General features: G+C 35.6%; 2 protein-coding genes across 6 annotated transcripts in view; both read left to right on the top strand.

Annotated features, from left to right (window-relative positions):
• The window catches only part of EHBP1 (EH domain binding protein 1), a 436,421-nt gene that overhangs the window by 346,942 nt on the left and 73,532 nt on the right, over positions 1-15,947 (top strand). For all 5 annotated transcript variants that reach the window (XM_035001458.1, XM_035001456.1, XM_035001454.1 and 2 more), the window contains one exon: positions 1,374-1,517. In XM_035001458.1, the coding sequence (XP_034857349.1) occupies positions 1,374-1,517 (144 nt within the window). The remainder of the gene's footprint in view (positions 1-1,373; positions 1,518-15,947) is intronic.
• LOC118008074 (10 kDa heat shock protein, mitochondrial-like) lies at positions 4,186-5,497 on the top strand. Its single transcript, XM_035001460.1, has one exon. The coding sequence runs from the start codon at positions 5,059-5,061 to the stop codon at positions 5,374-5,376; it is 318 nt and encodes a 105-aa protein (XP_034857351.1). The 5' UTR covers positions 4,186-5,058; the 3' UTR covers positions 5,377-5,497.

The following is a 15,947-nucleotide window of genomic DNA, read 5'->3' as shown; positions in this document are numbered from 1 at the left end:
GTCTGTCTTTCTCCAAGGTTCTTATGTGTCGTGTAATGGAATACAGTAGAGCTTTCTAAGTGACCGTTCAATGTTACATTGCTTATTATTAGTGGAAGAAGGATTAATAGCCTGATGTCTTCACTGCAAATTCAGTGTTCATTTAACTAATCTGGTCTGTTTTAGAGAAAGTGTTGATTTGTAACCAGTTTAAACGCAATGCCCAGTTCTATTCTATTATATCCTATTAACATGACGAAAAATCTATCATTATCACTTATACATTTCAATTATATCTTTTAAGTGAAGAATTTTTGTTTAATCCTCTTAAAACCTTGGGTGATGAAAATGTTCTGGAATTAGATAGTGTTGATGGTTCACAACCTTGTGAATATAGTAAAAACCACTGAACTGTATACTTTAAAAAAATCTTTCCTTGCTTAAGATTGCAGGAGTTTAAAAATAGTTATATTAAAACATAAAAATCTCAGTGAAACCTAAAAATGATGTAATAATTTTTTTAAGTTTCACTTTATACCGAAAACTATGTTTACTGTTTATTACCTCTTCCTTGACCATGAATGCTACTTACAGTTGAGCCAAAACTATACAATAATAGGGAAGTAAAAGAAATTAAATATCAGAGTAATAGTAATAGCTGTCTAAAGCCAGAAGTTGGCTACTTTTTGGAAGGAAAAAGGAATTTGAACTATAAACATTATGGATATTTGTGCTTTGAATTAATGTATCATTTAAGAACGCATTTCCATTGCTGGTCATTACCTGTTGTTATCCAAAAATATATTGTAAGATTACAAATTAATCCAAGAAAATACTCTTCCAATTCTGATGTGGTTAATTGTTTTGTTGTAAGGTAAGTGAGCATTGGTGAAAACTAGTTTTATTTTTTTTAAACAAAATATGATAGTTTTGAATTTTCTATAAATGTTAATTGTCAAGGATTTAAAGGATTATTGCCACAGATGTTTAATATCTTTCAGCATACCAATTTGGAAGACACCTTGTTATCAGTCCTATAAAACTATAAGAAATAAAAATTTTTTTAAATGTCTTTCCCAAGTTAGACTGTGATTAGCAAATATGAAGAATGTATATAATATACATATGGACATTGTACTTTATGGGAATATATTCTAATACAAATGGAAATTAAATGTAATCCAGTTTTAGGCAGCAAAGATATATTTCCTGTGTGTCAAGACTTTCTACAGTTTCTAGTCAACATTAATATTTTCTTTAAGTACTCTCATAAAACTACAGTCTTATTCCTGATCTCTATTATTTTGACAGATAATAAAACCATTGATTAATTTATAAATATAGATTATATGGGGGTTTTTTTGAGTTCCTAATTCTGTATTTTTGCTTTTAAGCATCGAATGTTATCAAGACAAGAAGAACTTAAGGAAAGAGCAAGAGTTCTGCTTGAGCAAGCAAGAAGAGATGCAGCTTTAAAGGCAGGGAATAAGCAGAATACCAATGCAGCCACACCACTCTGCAACAGGCAGCTAAGTGATGTAAGGAACATTGGTTAAAAAGCCATAAATTGTTAATTGCAATCATGGGGGTGAGGGGAGTAATTTATTTATACTTTTGCTAAGTCATTTTTTAAAAGTTTTTAATTTCAGTTAGTTAATGTATAGTGTTATATTAGTTTAGGTGTATGATATAGTGATTCAACAATTCTGTACGTCACCCGGTACTCACCACAATGTGTGCCCTCCTTAATCCCCATCACCTATTTCACCCATCCCCCTACCCACCTCCCCTCTGGAAACCGTCAGTTTGTTCTTGCTAAATCATTTTTCCAGAGACTTTGTATATGGGGGGGTAACTTGGTACATTTATTGAGCTGATAAATTCATACATGGAAGAACATGTTGCAATTATTCCTATACAGCAGTGTTAGCTATGAGGAAAAGTAAGATTTTGGAATATAATTTCTACATACACATGAATAATCTATTTTTCTTAATTTACATTTTATAATTTTATTATACTTTGTTTAAGATTGTATTTTAGCTATGGAAGTTAATTTTGTTGGAAATATTAGAATATAATAATGATGCCTACCATTTATTGAATAGCTACCATTTATGCAGGCTCTATAATGGATGTTTTATATAATTTTTATTTTACTTAACCCCATGAAATAGATGTTCAACTACTTTCCAGATAACAAAACTGAGGCTGATAGGTAAGGTAATTTGTACAAAGTTGCAGAGTTAGTAAATGATGAATCCAGGATTTGAACTTGAGCTTTCTCAGACTGTAGAATCAGTGCTCTTTTCTATCATATACTGCCATCCCTATATTAAACCACATTTTTAGAGGTGCCTGGGTGGCTCAGTCAGTTAAGCATCTGCCTTTGGCTCAGGTCATGATCCCAGGGTCCAGGGATTGAGCCCCACATCAGGCTCCTTGCTCAGCTGGGAACCTGCTTCTCCCTCTCCCTCTGCCTGCCGCTCTGCCGCTCACCCTGTTTGTGCTCTCTCCCTCTCTTTCTCTCTGTCAAAATAAATAAATAAAATCTTTAAAAATAAATAAAAATAAAAAATAAAAAAATAAACCACATTTTTATACGTATTTTTGTGTAGTGCTTCACAAATAATAATGAATATATGATAATAGAAGCCCTTAAATTTAAGAAGACAGGAAACTATTCAGGAATCTGAAAACTATGACATCCTGCCTTACCACCAAACTCACATATACAAAACTACATGCTCTTTTTTTTTTTTAATTAAGATTTTATTTTTTCAGAGCAGTTTTAGGTTCACAGCAGAATTGAGGGGAAGGTACAGAGATTTCCTATATACACCTTGTACCTACACATGCATGGCCTCTCCTCTTAATGACATCCCACACCAGAGTAATACATTTGTTAGAACTGATAAACCTACATTGACACATCATAATCTCCCAAAGTCCATAGCTTACATTATGGTTCCCCTCTTGGTGTTTTACATCCTATGAGTTTGGACAAATGTGTAATGAAATGTATCCATCATTATGGATTTTCTAAGAATTTTCTATTGTACCTGTTCATCCCTTCCATCACTCCCAAGCCCTGCAACCTAATTTTATTGTATCTGTGATTTTGCCTTTTTCAGAATGTCATATAGTTGGAATCATCCAGATTGGCTTCCTTCCCCTAGTAATATGCATTTAAGGTTCTTCCATGTTTTTCACAGCTAAAAAGATCATTTCTTTTTAGTACTGGTTAATATCCCATTGTCTGGATGTACCACAGTTTATCCATTCACCTAATAAAGGACATCTTGTTTGCTTCCAATTTTGGGCATTTTATGAATAAGGGGCTATAATCATCCAAGTGCAGGTTTTTGTGTGGACTTAAGTTTTTAACTCCTTTGGGTAATTACCAGGGAGCATGATTGCTAGATCTTATTGTAAGAGTATGTTTGCTTTTATTAGAAATTGCTAAACTATCTTCCAAAATCGCTGTCCCATCTTGCATTCCCACCAGTAGTGTGTGAGAATTCTTGTGGTGTTACACATCTTCATCAACGTTGAGTGTTGTCAGTGTTCCAGACTTTGGCCATTCTGATAGGTGTTTGGTGGTATCTCGTTTTAATTTACATTTCCCTAATGACAAATGATGTGGAGCATCTTTTCATATGCATATTTGCAATCTGTAGATCTTCCTTTGGAGAGGTGTCTGTAGGGGCCATTGGCCCCTTTTTAAATAAGGTTGGTGTTTTTCGTTTTTTAAGATTTTATTTATTTGAGAGAGAGAGATAGTAAGAGAGAGAGCACTAGTGGGGAGGGGGGAGCGGGGAGAGGGAGAAACAGACTCCCTGCTGAGCAGGAAGCCCAATGTGGGACTCCATCCCAGGACCCTGGGATCATGACCTGAGCCAAAGGCAGATGCTTAACTGACTGAGCCACCCAGGCACCCCGGTTGGTGGTTTTTTTATTTTGAGTTTCAGTAGTTCTTTATGTATTTTGGCTATAGTCTTTTATCAAATCTCTCTGTTGCAAATTGAGTGTTTGTACTGATGAACATAGAATATCTCTTCATTTATTTAGTTATTCTTTGATTTCCTTATATTCCTCATGCAGATACATATTTTGTTAGATTTCACTAATGCGAATATTTTGTTCTTAATTTCAAATTCCATTTGTTCACTGCTGGTATATAGGAAATCAATTGTCTTTTGTATATTAACCTTGTATCCTACAGCCTTGCTATAATTGCTTATTAGTTCCAAGAGATTCTTTTTTTTCCCAATTCTTTCAGACTTTCTACATAGGTGATCATGTCGTCTGTGATCAGACACTTTTATTTCTTCCTTTCCATGCCTATATTTAAACATTCCTTTCAGATATGAGCTTAATAACCTCTGACCTTGAGCAGTGTTTTTCACACTTCAAGTCTTTACACAATAATATGATATAAAATCAGTTTAGTGGGCTGCAGTAATTATCTTAATGAAAAAGAATAGAATGGAATAAAAATCTCAGAATTCATCATGTATAGTAAGAATAGTATTTTTGTCTGACACTTTCTTTAGTTATGTGGATATATGTGCTTACTCAATCTTGATATAAAACATACTTTTAAGAAAACAAAACAAAAAAACCATATTTTTAAACTGTAGGTCATGATAAAAATGAGAAACCCAAATCTCGTGGGCCATCTTTGAAAAAGTTTTGTAGCCTCTATGCCAACTCTTTCAGTGCCTAGCCATCTGTTATATCATTGATTTGTTGGTCACTTGTCAGATATTTATTGAATGTCTGAACTGAGTATATTCATAGTGACAGAAAAGGCTAAGCTTCTTCCGTCATGGAGTTTACATTATGGTGGGAAGAGACAGATAAATAACTAGAGTGTGAAAACTGTATGGCACAGTAGAGGATAATTTAAATATGTGAGGGCTTGAGTGATTTGAGGAGGGGACATTTGAACTAAGATTTGATGGGTGAAAAGGATCCAGTCAAGTGAAGAACCACAGAAAGAATTACCTCTTTAAAAAGAAAGTTATTGCACGGCGGCAGCTCCAGAGCAGAGTACGAACTGCGGCGGCCGGAGTCATGGCAGGGCAGGCGTTTAGAAAGTTTCTTCCCCTCTTTGACCGAGTTTTAGTTGAAAGGAGTGCAGCTGAAACTGTAACCATAGGAGGTATTATGCTTCCAGAAAAATCTCAAGAAAAAGTGTCGCAAGCAACAGTAGTAGCTGTTGGATCAAGCTCTAAAGGAAAGGGTGGAGAGATTCAACCAGTTAGTTCAGTTAGTGTGGAAGTTGGAGATAAAGTTCTTCTCCCAGAATATGGAGGCACCAAAGTAGTTCTAGATGATAAGGATTATTTCTTATTTAGAGATGGTGACATTATCGGAAAGTATGTGGACTGAAATCATTATTAAAATGGCATGGAAGTGAAGCTGCCCATTCCAGTGAAGTTGTGAAATCTTTCATCATGTAAATAATTTTCATGTCTCTCTTTTATAATAAACTAATGGTATCCAAAAAAAATAAAAAAGGAAAAGAAAAAAAGTGGGGCGCCTGGGTGGCTCAGTCGTTAAGCGTGGGATTGAGCCCCATGTTGGGCTCCCTGCTCGGCGGGAAGCCTGCTTCTCCCTCTCCCACTCGCCCCTGCTGTGTGCCCTCTCTCACTGTGTCTCTCTCTGTCAAATAAATAAATAAAATCTTAAAAAAAAAAATATTTGTTGAAAGTTTGAACCAAATGAAAAACTAAACACCACCTTTTAAAAAAGTCCGGGTACTTGAATTCTAAGCCTCATTTGTCACTGTCTGCGACTCCTGGTAAATTTAAACATTCTTTCCTAATTCATTTTCATAATCTCTACAAAAGATAAAAGAATAGTATCTATTTCTACTTCACAAGGATGTCAGAAAAATAAGGGAGAAGGAAATATAACACAATGCTTTAAAAACAAAATCTCTGAAATCAAAATGTCTAGGTGCAATTCTTGGCTCTGTTACCTATTAGCTGTGTGACCATGGGCAATTCATTAATTTGTCAGTTTTCTCAACTGTAAAATAGGGGTGATAATACTTAACTCATACAATAATTATGGAGAGTAAATGAAGAAAATCCATGTTAAATCACTTAGAATCCTGCTTGATAAGCAGTAAATGCTCAATAAACATTCAATGATAATTACTTACATATGTAAAATTCACACATAGGTAAAGTAACTGGTTTTAAAAATCTACTTGGCAGACAGATCATTTAAATCTCAAGTATTCTGAATTTAAAATCAATACACTGGAACAAGATAGAGCTATATACATTCTCCATAATTTTTAGAGCCTAAAATAATTAGGAAACAAAGTTTATCACAAATAAAATACAGCATCAACAAAATAACTTTTTTTTTAAGAGAGGGAGAGAGAGAATCTTCAGCAGGCTCCACACCCAGCACTGAGCCCAACACTGGGCTCGATCTCACGACCCTGAGATTGTGACCTAAGATGAAATCAAGAGTCTGATGCTTAACCAACTGAACCACCCAGGCGTCCCCAAAATAACTTTCTTTTTATTTATTTATTTTTAAAGATTTTATTTATTTATTTGACACAGAGAGACACAGAGAGAGAGGGAACACAAGCAGAGGGAGAGGGAGAGGCAGAGGGAGAAGCAGGCTTCCCACCGAGCAGGGAGCCCGATGTGGGGCTCGGTCCCAGGATTCTGGGATCATGACCTAAGCCGAAGGCAGACGCTTAACGACTGAGCCACCCAGGCACCCCTCAACAAATATTTTATTAGTCATCCCTTCTGTTTAAGGCACTTTGTATTTTTTAAATAAAACTTAAACTTTTATCTAAATTATATTAGTGTGAATTCAACATCAGAAGTTACTTACTAAAACATCTCTCTAAGATTTTATTTTTACGTAATATCTACACCCAACGTGGGGTTCAGACTCAAAACCCTGGGATCAAGAGTCGCGTGCTCTACTGACTGAGCCAGACAGGTGCCCCAAAACATCTCTTATTCTATGTTGTGACATCTTACCATATCTGTAAAATATGTAACTTGGATTTTAAGAAACATGATGGCGGTGACATTTTATTGATGACTCTTTTATACCGCTGGTTGCATGTAACTTGCCACACTTTTCTGGAAAGCAGTTAGACTTCATCAAGAAATGTTCATTCCCCTTTACCCAGTAATTCTATTAACAAAGATCTGTATGCAGGTTTTCATCAAAATGTTATTTGTAATAGCAAAAACTACAAAATGGTAATTGTGCAAAATAGAGGAATGAGCAAATAAATTATATCATAAATATACTTGTTATGTAGCCCTTAAAACTTATCTATACAATGATGTCTTGAAAGAATATTGAAAGGACATAGGAGAATGTTCACAATGTCCTTTTGTATAAAAAGAAGGATATAAAATATATATGGCATATAAACTCCATTTTGAAATGATAGAGACTGTTTTTTTTTTAAATACATTGAAAAAGACAGAGAGGAAAATCATCAAAATAGTAGCAATATTTATCTCTAAGTTTTATGGGTTTTTTTCCCTTTATTCATTCTGTTTTAAAAATATGACATGTTAAGATAAATATTTTAAACTAGGGAAATTTTTGGTATCCAAAATAAATATTTTTAGCACATTGTTTTCTTAGTGTACCCAAAAAAACTTGACTTCAGTCTCTCTAAGATAACATGTGTATGTGTGTGTGTTAAGGAGAGAGACGTGGTAAGAACTCTTCACTTCTACAGTTGATGATACTAGCTTGTGCCTAAGTGTGGAATAAATGGCATATTTAATAATAGCAGTCCTATTCACACTGAGAAGACATGAAATTCTCAATGACTACTGTTTGTAATTGATGAGTAATAATCATGGTATCTCGGGTGCCTGGGTGGCTCAGTCATTAAGCGTCTGCCTTCGGCTCAGGTCATGATCCCAGGGTCCTGGGATCAAGCCCCGCATTGGGCTCCCTGCTCGGCGGGAAGCCTGCTTTCCCTCTCTCACTCCCCCTGTTTGTGTCCCCTCTCTCGCTGTCTCTCTTGCTGTCAAATAAATAAATAAAATCTTTAAAAAATAAAAATAAAAAAATAATCATGGTATCTCATAAAATATCTCGTTGTTTCTTGGACTGCCACCAATGTGACTTGGGTTGGTCTCGTATTCATTTGTTGTTATAGTTGTTTTTCCCAGAAAGAGCAGCTCCATGCTGCATGGCTAGCTGGTCACTTTGTTGCATTTGTTTCCCACTTACCCAAAGTTGTATCCTACTGCAAATGAAACCATGCTTTAAACAGTCCCAAAGATACTTTCTTTACCCTTCCTCTTTCAGGTTATCTTTTGCTGCATAAAAAAAATCACCTTACTGGCATGAAACAGCCATTGGTTATGCTCACAGATTCTGTGATCTAGGCATTAGGATAGGATACTGTGGGAATGGCTTATTTCTGTTCCACGACGTCTGGGACTGGGTTTTGGCCAGGACCTCTGCTAGACCATCATTTGGAATACCTACACATAGCCTCTCCATATGGTCCCTCCACTTGGGCTAGTTTGGGCTTCCTCACAGCATGGTGGCTGAGTCTATGAGCAAATGTCCCAAGAGAGTAAAGGAGACATGTATGGCATTCTTATGATCTAGCTTTAAAAGTCATGTTGCATCACTTTGCTATACTGGTGGCCTAAGCAGACAGAAAGCTCCAGCCAGGTTTAAGGAGCAGAGACATAGACCCCACACCACTGAATGAGAGGTGTAGGAAGAGCATGTGGCATAGGAGATACTGTTGCAACCGCTTCTCCGTCATAGTTTAAACTCCATTAGGGGTGCCTGGGTGGCTCAGTCAATTAAAGATCCGACTCTTGATTTCAGCTCAGGTCATGATCTCAGGGTCATGAGATTGAGCCCAGCATTGGACTCCTCTCTCCCTTTCCCTGTCCAACCCCTCCCCCCAAAATAAAATAAAATAAAAAATAAACTCAGTTTTAAAACTTTCTTGTGCGTTCTACTGTAGCTTATTTTTCAGATAAGTCAAGCCCTGTATAGATGTGTTAATGAAGAGCATCAGTTTAATGAACTAAATGTTATATTCTATGACTATTGTTCTAGTTTTGACACTTGATACTCTGTGGGGTTTATAGCTTATATTAATGAAATGATGTAAGAAGGAGAATATAAAATGGCAGATCAGTTCAGTTGCACAAATACAGAAGTTAGACCTTCCTGTTGCTTTTTAAATTTTCAGTTTAGTATGCAGTTTGATATCGGGTTGATATTTTTTCCAAGGACATTGATAGTTTTCTTAATTTGATCATTTTCTTTTTTTTTTTTTAAGATTTTATTTATTTGACAGAGAGAGACACAATGAGAGAGGGAACACAAGCAGGGGGAGTGGGAGAGGGAGAAGCAGGCTTCCCGCTGAGCCTAACGCAGGGCTTGATTCTAGGACCCCAGGATCATGACCTGAGCTGAAGGCAGACGCTTAACGACTGAGCCACCCAGGCACCCCAAACCCACTCATTTCTGATAGCTCTTGTACATACAGATTAGAATTATTTAGCAATACTGTCCATATTTTGGAAAACTAGTATAGCTAACTTGGGACACAAAAGGAAAAGGGAAAATGCCCAATTTTGGAGCATTGAATGTGAATTAAGTGATACTAAAACTGGAAAATGCTTAATTTCTCTAAATCTGTTTTTCCATTTATAAAATGGAAGCAAAATTCTTTTTTTTCGTTGTGTGACATTCAAATTAATAGGTGTCCATGGTGAAGGGAGTAAGGGAACCATGACTAATGCCATTCCCACTTCAGTGTCAGCATCTCTTTCACTCTGAAGAGATCAAAAGACTTCTGGTAACTAAAAAGAAGGTCTAACTAAAAAAAAAAAAAAAAAGCTGGCATCTAATTTAGTGAACTGATTGCTACTATTTTCACTTGTTTATGCACTTTAATTTGTGCCTTAATTTACAGTGCTCTTATTTTAAATTTTATTGTAAATTATCTTACCCATCATAATGTAGGCTACTGTACTCAAAGTCAAGTTGCTGGAGGGGAGAGAGATACCTGCTGCTACCCACTGCTTTTTGTGTTCTTAGTTTACCTGAGAATTTCCATGAGTTTAAAAAAGAAAAATTGGTACCCAGGAGTGACCTTAAGTATTGAATAAATGAGACATTGACCTTAAATCTTTAAGAGTTCACTGAAGAGCTTACTGTTCCATACTCAAGATTGACTCCACGCTGATTTAGGACTTTGTCAGCAAATTCTATCTTTTCTCCTTCTGAACTCTGCTTCTTCTTTTTTTTTTTTTTTAAGAGAAAGAGAGCGTGAGCAAGTGGGGGGAGGGAGAGAGAATCTTAAACAGGCTCCAGACCCAGCACCGAGCCCAACGTGGGGCTTGATCTCATGACCCTGAGATCATGACCTGAGCTGAAATCAAGAGTTAGATGCTTAACCGACTGAGCCACCCAGGTGCCCCTCAACTCATTTCTATAAAATTAACCTAGGACCCTCTGATGCACACCAAGAAGAATGAGAAGAGCTATTTTAATAATTGATGTTGGAGTACTTGAGGCATATAGTGCATGGGACAGTGTCCATGTACTGAGTATAGGTTTACTTCCTTTTAAGACTTTTGTGTCTAGTTCTGGGCTGAGAGAAAGTGAGAATTTACAGAGGATTCAGAGAAATAAAGGATTGGAAGCAAATATCTACATATATGGAAAGACAGGCTTATAAAATATAAAGAAGAGAAAACCGGGAAATAGTGTAAGTACTAATTTGAGTATATGAAAGCTCAAAATCTTTCTGGTAACTACTTGCACTTACCAAGAGAATAAACTTCCCAACTTCGCAGCATGCCCTTATACCAAGGTCCTTGCAAATCCTGTTCCCTCCCTTTCTATCCTTATCTCTCTCCTCTCTCTCATTATTCACTCCACATTCGAGCTCTACTAAGTTGCTTACCGAGAGAATGTGGCATACTCTTCAATTCCTGTGTCAAGCATTGGCTGTTCTCTCTCTCTCTGAAATGCCCCTCTTTCCTTGTTAGTTTCCACTGAAATACCTCTTCTAGGAGTATCTGTGTCATGACTCCTAACAGTAAAGCTAATTCTCCTTCCTGTATCTTTTTCTAATATGCTGTACATATCTCTCCCATTGCATTTATCCCAGTTACCTAATTACACATCTTTCTCCCACTCAGCTGTGAGCTGTTCAAAGTACAAGAACCCGGTATTCCCATCACCAAGTTTTAAGTAAATGTTTATTCAATGAATAAATGAAGGGAATAATGACAGGCTATTTTTTCATATTTTCTCAGTGTCAACTAATAAAAACATGAGCTTAAACATGAAAAATTTGGGTTACTATAGGGAGTTTCTTGGTAGTAAAGGTTTGTAAACAAGGAAGATATCTGTCTGAAAGTCTTTAAAGCAGAATTGATTATCACTGAGCAGAAAAAGTTGAAGTGTCCGTTCCCATTTCTTGAGTCAGTTACAGAGATGACATTGGCCACCTTGGGACTTAAGGTTCCATGTATCATCCTTTTCTTCCTTTCTTGAATCCTACGTTGTGATACCTTTCTTTGTTGTTATGATGTGTACGCACCAAATCCGTACACACACCTGTCCTTCCCATGTGCTGGGACCTCTGATTAGAGTTCAGCTCCCAACTCTGCCTTGAAGTACACCACTCTACCAACATGCTCTCTTGTATAAATTAGTATAGCTTTAGGCTGGAGGGCTGGGAAGCAATTTCTAAGACACTGAAAACAACTCTTGGTAATATTATCTGATGGATCCTTGTGTACAGACTCTACTTAAGTTATCCTCAGGAAGGATTCAAGCTGTAACTTATTTTAAAAGGCAACTCACAAACATAGGTATTATAAACCTTTTAATTTTTCTTAATTTTTGTCAAGACCCATATTGCATTTTTTTTAAGGTTTTTTTATTTATTCATTCAAGACACAGAGATACAGAGAGAGAGAGAGAGAGAGAATATGAGCAGGGGGAGAAGCAGAGGGAGGGGGGAGAAGCAGGCCCCCCGCTGAGCAGGAAGCCCGATGTGGGGCTCGATCCCAGGACCCTGGGATCATGACCTGAGCCGAAGGCAGACGCTTAACCAACTGAGCCACCCAAGCGCCCCCCGTATTGCATGTTTTAATGAGAACTTGCTAAGCTAGCACATATTGCATTTAGATCTCTTTTAGTAGTTTATATGATTCATTTGTGTGTCTGTGCCTTTAGATGTTCATTTAACCTGTCTCAGGTGTTTCCTGAAATTATTTTTCTTATGGAAAACAGATTTCATTGCTCTGAATCACTGTAATTTGTGGTTTTTTGCTTCCTATTCTTATTCTGTGAAGATTTTCATATGTTACATTTTATTAGCGCAAATTTTAGGTATGATATTTGTTTTGTTCATAGTTTTCCACATACACTTTTTTAAAATAATTTTTTTCAAAGTACAACTCGAGTTTGACAAGTTCAACAGTCTAGCCATTATATAATCCAAAGGAGCCTCCTTCATTAAATAGTATATTTAAACACACACTCTGAGAAAAATATAATAGTTTTTTTCAAGAAAAAAAAATTCCTTTTTATTATTTTTCATTACTCATTTTCTCCAAACACTCTCTTTCTAAGAAATGCACAAAAAGACTTTAACAATCTATTTCAGACTCTTTTGCTTATTACTTTGCATTAGAGTATAATTGCTTTTTAAAAAAAAAATTAATAAATCCATTACTTTTAATAATGCTCATGTAATTATATAGATCACTGAAGGAGATGTTTGCAGTTACTTGCTAAAGTTTAGGATCAATACACTCCAAGAATAAGGGATGAGAGTCCTGCTGCCCACAGTCCTTAAAATTGTCAGTTATTTGTGAAGCCCTTTGAACATATCAGAAGAATGATGCCATATAAGTTTAATTATTACTTTTATGTTTTTAAGAATAAAATCTATTTTATAAGTAGAAAGTCTAAAAAGAATTGGGGTAATTCTTTATAAATATGTTTGTTTTTAGTTTTTTCAGCTGTAAATTATATAGCATAAAAAAATGGTTTGCAGATACTTGTTGGTACCCAGAAGTTTTTTTTTTAAAAGAAAGATCAGAAAAGAATGAAAACATTATAAAACAGACTTAAAGTTTTTTCCTCAATTTTAATCTGCAAGGATAATGAGTGACTCATTATAGTCAGTTGGGGTAGGAGCCCATCCTCATGTAATAGGATCAAACGGCAAAATATTAGCAAGTCCTAGAAGGTTTGCAGTATCCATCTTTAAAAGTTTGCGGGAATATTTGAATCCTCTAAATAAAACTACATGGGAAAGGGATTTCAGTTTGGTCAGTCTTTAGTTAACTGTAAGGACCAGTAATAAAAAAAAAAATACAGTGACCTTTTTTTTTTTCCTGCTGGTCTTTGGTAATGAATCCAAGTCTTATTTGGTGAGAACCAGAAGAATGTAAGCTGCTCTTCTGCAAATTAAACCTTTAACAGGTATTTTGTTGCTGGGAAGAGGTAGGACATCAACCTTGTACTTTTGATGTTAATTGGAAAATATTGATTTAAATGGGACTAGTCTGTCATGCTGATAACTGTAGCAGATTTGGATAAGATCACTAGATCTTTTCCAGATAATAAAATAAGCAGTTACCATCCAATTGGTAAAAAACACTAACCATCATTTTGTTAATTCCTGAAGATAGAAACTTTTTGCATAGTTTTTATGTTTATGTGTATCCTAAGTATGTACCATCATAAAAATACATATGACATAAGATTGTATTCTATGTTTATGAACACTGACTATGTTACAATGAAATGGCTAGCCTCTAGGAATTAAGCTTGAAAATTAAGGTCAGGCTAAAATTTTTATTTTTCCAAATTACACATGTTATCAATTCTATTACTAGGAAGAAGTAGGTTAACTTTGCATTTGTAAATTTAAAAGAAGAACATCAGATATTATAAAAAGAAATCTAAAACCTTTAATAGTATATGGAGTGAGAACTTTGTTTTATTTAGGGATTTTCATTCTCTATATAAACTGGAATGTCTATACCCAGGGCACTAAGATGAAAATGTATTCCTTGTTTCTTACTCCAACACAATTGACAGAAGATTTAATGTACATAATCCGTTTCAGACCAGTAAGACACTTTAAATGTATAGCTAATCTTTTTTACAGTTGCATTTTATAGGAGAAGAATGCCAGTGTACTTCTATGTTCAGCATAAATGCCTCTGTACAAGGCAGTGGTTTTTATTCATTATGATTTAAATAATAGTTTATCTATTATGTCTAAATTTAAGTTGAAGTCTGCTACCTTAACAATGGCTACTAGACTTCTTAGAAAACATATTGTTAGCTTCCTAGCATATCTTCAAAGTGACACAAAACACCATCATTGTTAGGAGGGAAAAAAACTCAAGCATCTTTTCTATTATGTGGGCAAAACCCCCTAGCCTTAAAAGTCTTATTTATTTGAGATTGCTGTGAATTCATGAAGCTAAGGCTAGATGTCTTAGCATCAGGAACACTCCTTTCATGAGACTATTAATGGCCATAGATATTTTCCATGCGGCTGTTCAGTGCAGTGTTGAACATCCCAGGATGATATCACCATTACTAAGAGCTGTATTTTATATTGCCTATTCTGTTATTGCTCAGCATGCACGAGGGTAGAGTTAAATCTTTATTCATTTCATTTTTTAATGTTTCTTTTGTTCTCCTTATCATGTTCTGGCTTTCCCAAGGATATATGCCTTGAACGAAAAGTCACATGTGCATTACTAATTGTATGCTATTGTATTTACAGTTCCTAGTGGTGGCACTGTGAAGCTACTAATTCCTTTGCTTCACTTGATGTAAAATAATCTGAGTGTCTTTGATAGCAGTGAAACAGTATTAATTGTTTTGTACATTTTTTGGTCACTCTTCTTAGGTGGTCTTCATAATCTATTAGAACTTTAAGCCAGATTTTTGTAATGTCATGCCTCCAGCAGTGATTAAATTGGTAATTAATGAACAGTCTTTGGCAATGTAAACCACATCCCGTTAATTTTCCCTTTTGAGTTTTTAGAAGTTGTCTTCTGTGTCAGAAATCATTGCGCCACCTTGCTATGGCCCCTTGGCATGAAACCACAACGACTTGATTTTTGCAGCCATTAGTAGATCAGAGCAGTAATTTCACAGTATTTTGGTCAAGGTAATTATAATACCAAGAACTGAGTAGATTTGAAAATTCACGAAAGAAGTCCAGGAATACCAGGTGAGCTTCCTTGTGTTCACTGGAACGTTATGATTAGTTTAATTGGTCTTTGTTTGATTTTAGCCGCAGAAACTATTTGTGCCACAGCAGCGCAGTGACTTTATACTTGAGTGTTTCTGACCTTCTTTGACAGGGGTGGGTGCAAAAATGAGCCCTTTGAAATAGTCCCCTTCCCAAAAAGGGGTTAAACTGCATTTAAAAAATTAACTATAGAAAAGAAAGCTCTCTAATTAATTTCTTAATATCTTACTCTATTTTGTGAAATGCTTAGCAAGTTTATTTTTGCTGTATATTTAAAATATTTGTAACTTTGATGTTAATTTTTTTAACTATTAATCTTCCCTGCCTCTGAGAGTGTTGATGCACTGTTTCGGTGTTATGAAAGAACCTTGCAATGCCTTAATGAGAATGAAAGTGAAATGCGGCTTTCCTTTTTGTCACAAAGTAGATAAAAGTATTCCCATACTTGACTGATTGCTTATATGTGTATTAACCCTCGGTGATACATTGTGCACATTAGAATTTAAAGAGTCACTTGCCTGTTGGCTTCTGAAAGGATTGTCTTGGTCACCTTTTCTGGAAGCCCTTAATGAAACCAAATAAGTTTGCTTGGAGTTTGGACCTAACCATCGGGGTGTTTCATGCCGTCTTGTCAGTTGATGTTCATGAATTGACTTGAACAAAGATCAAA

The sequence above is a fragment of the Mirounga leonina genome, unplaced genomic scaffold (genome assembly GCF_011800145.1).
Source record: "Mirounga leonina isolate KUSES-001 unplaced genomic scaffold, KU_Mleo_1.0 Mir_125, whole genome shotgun sequence".
Classification (NCBI taxonomy): Eukaryota; Metazoa; Chordata; class Mammalia; order Carnivora; family Phocidae; genus Mirounga; species Mirounga leonina.
The sequence above is the reverse complement of the archived record's forward strand: the minus strand, read 5'-3'. Positions and strand labels throughout refer to the sequence as shown.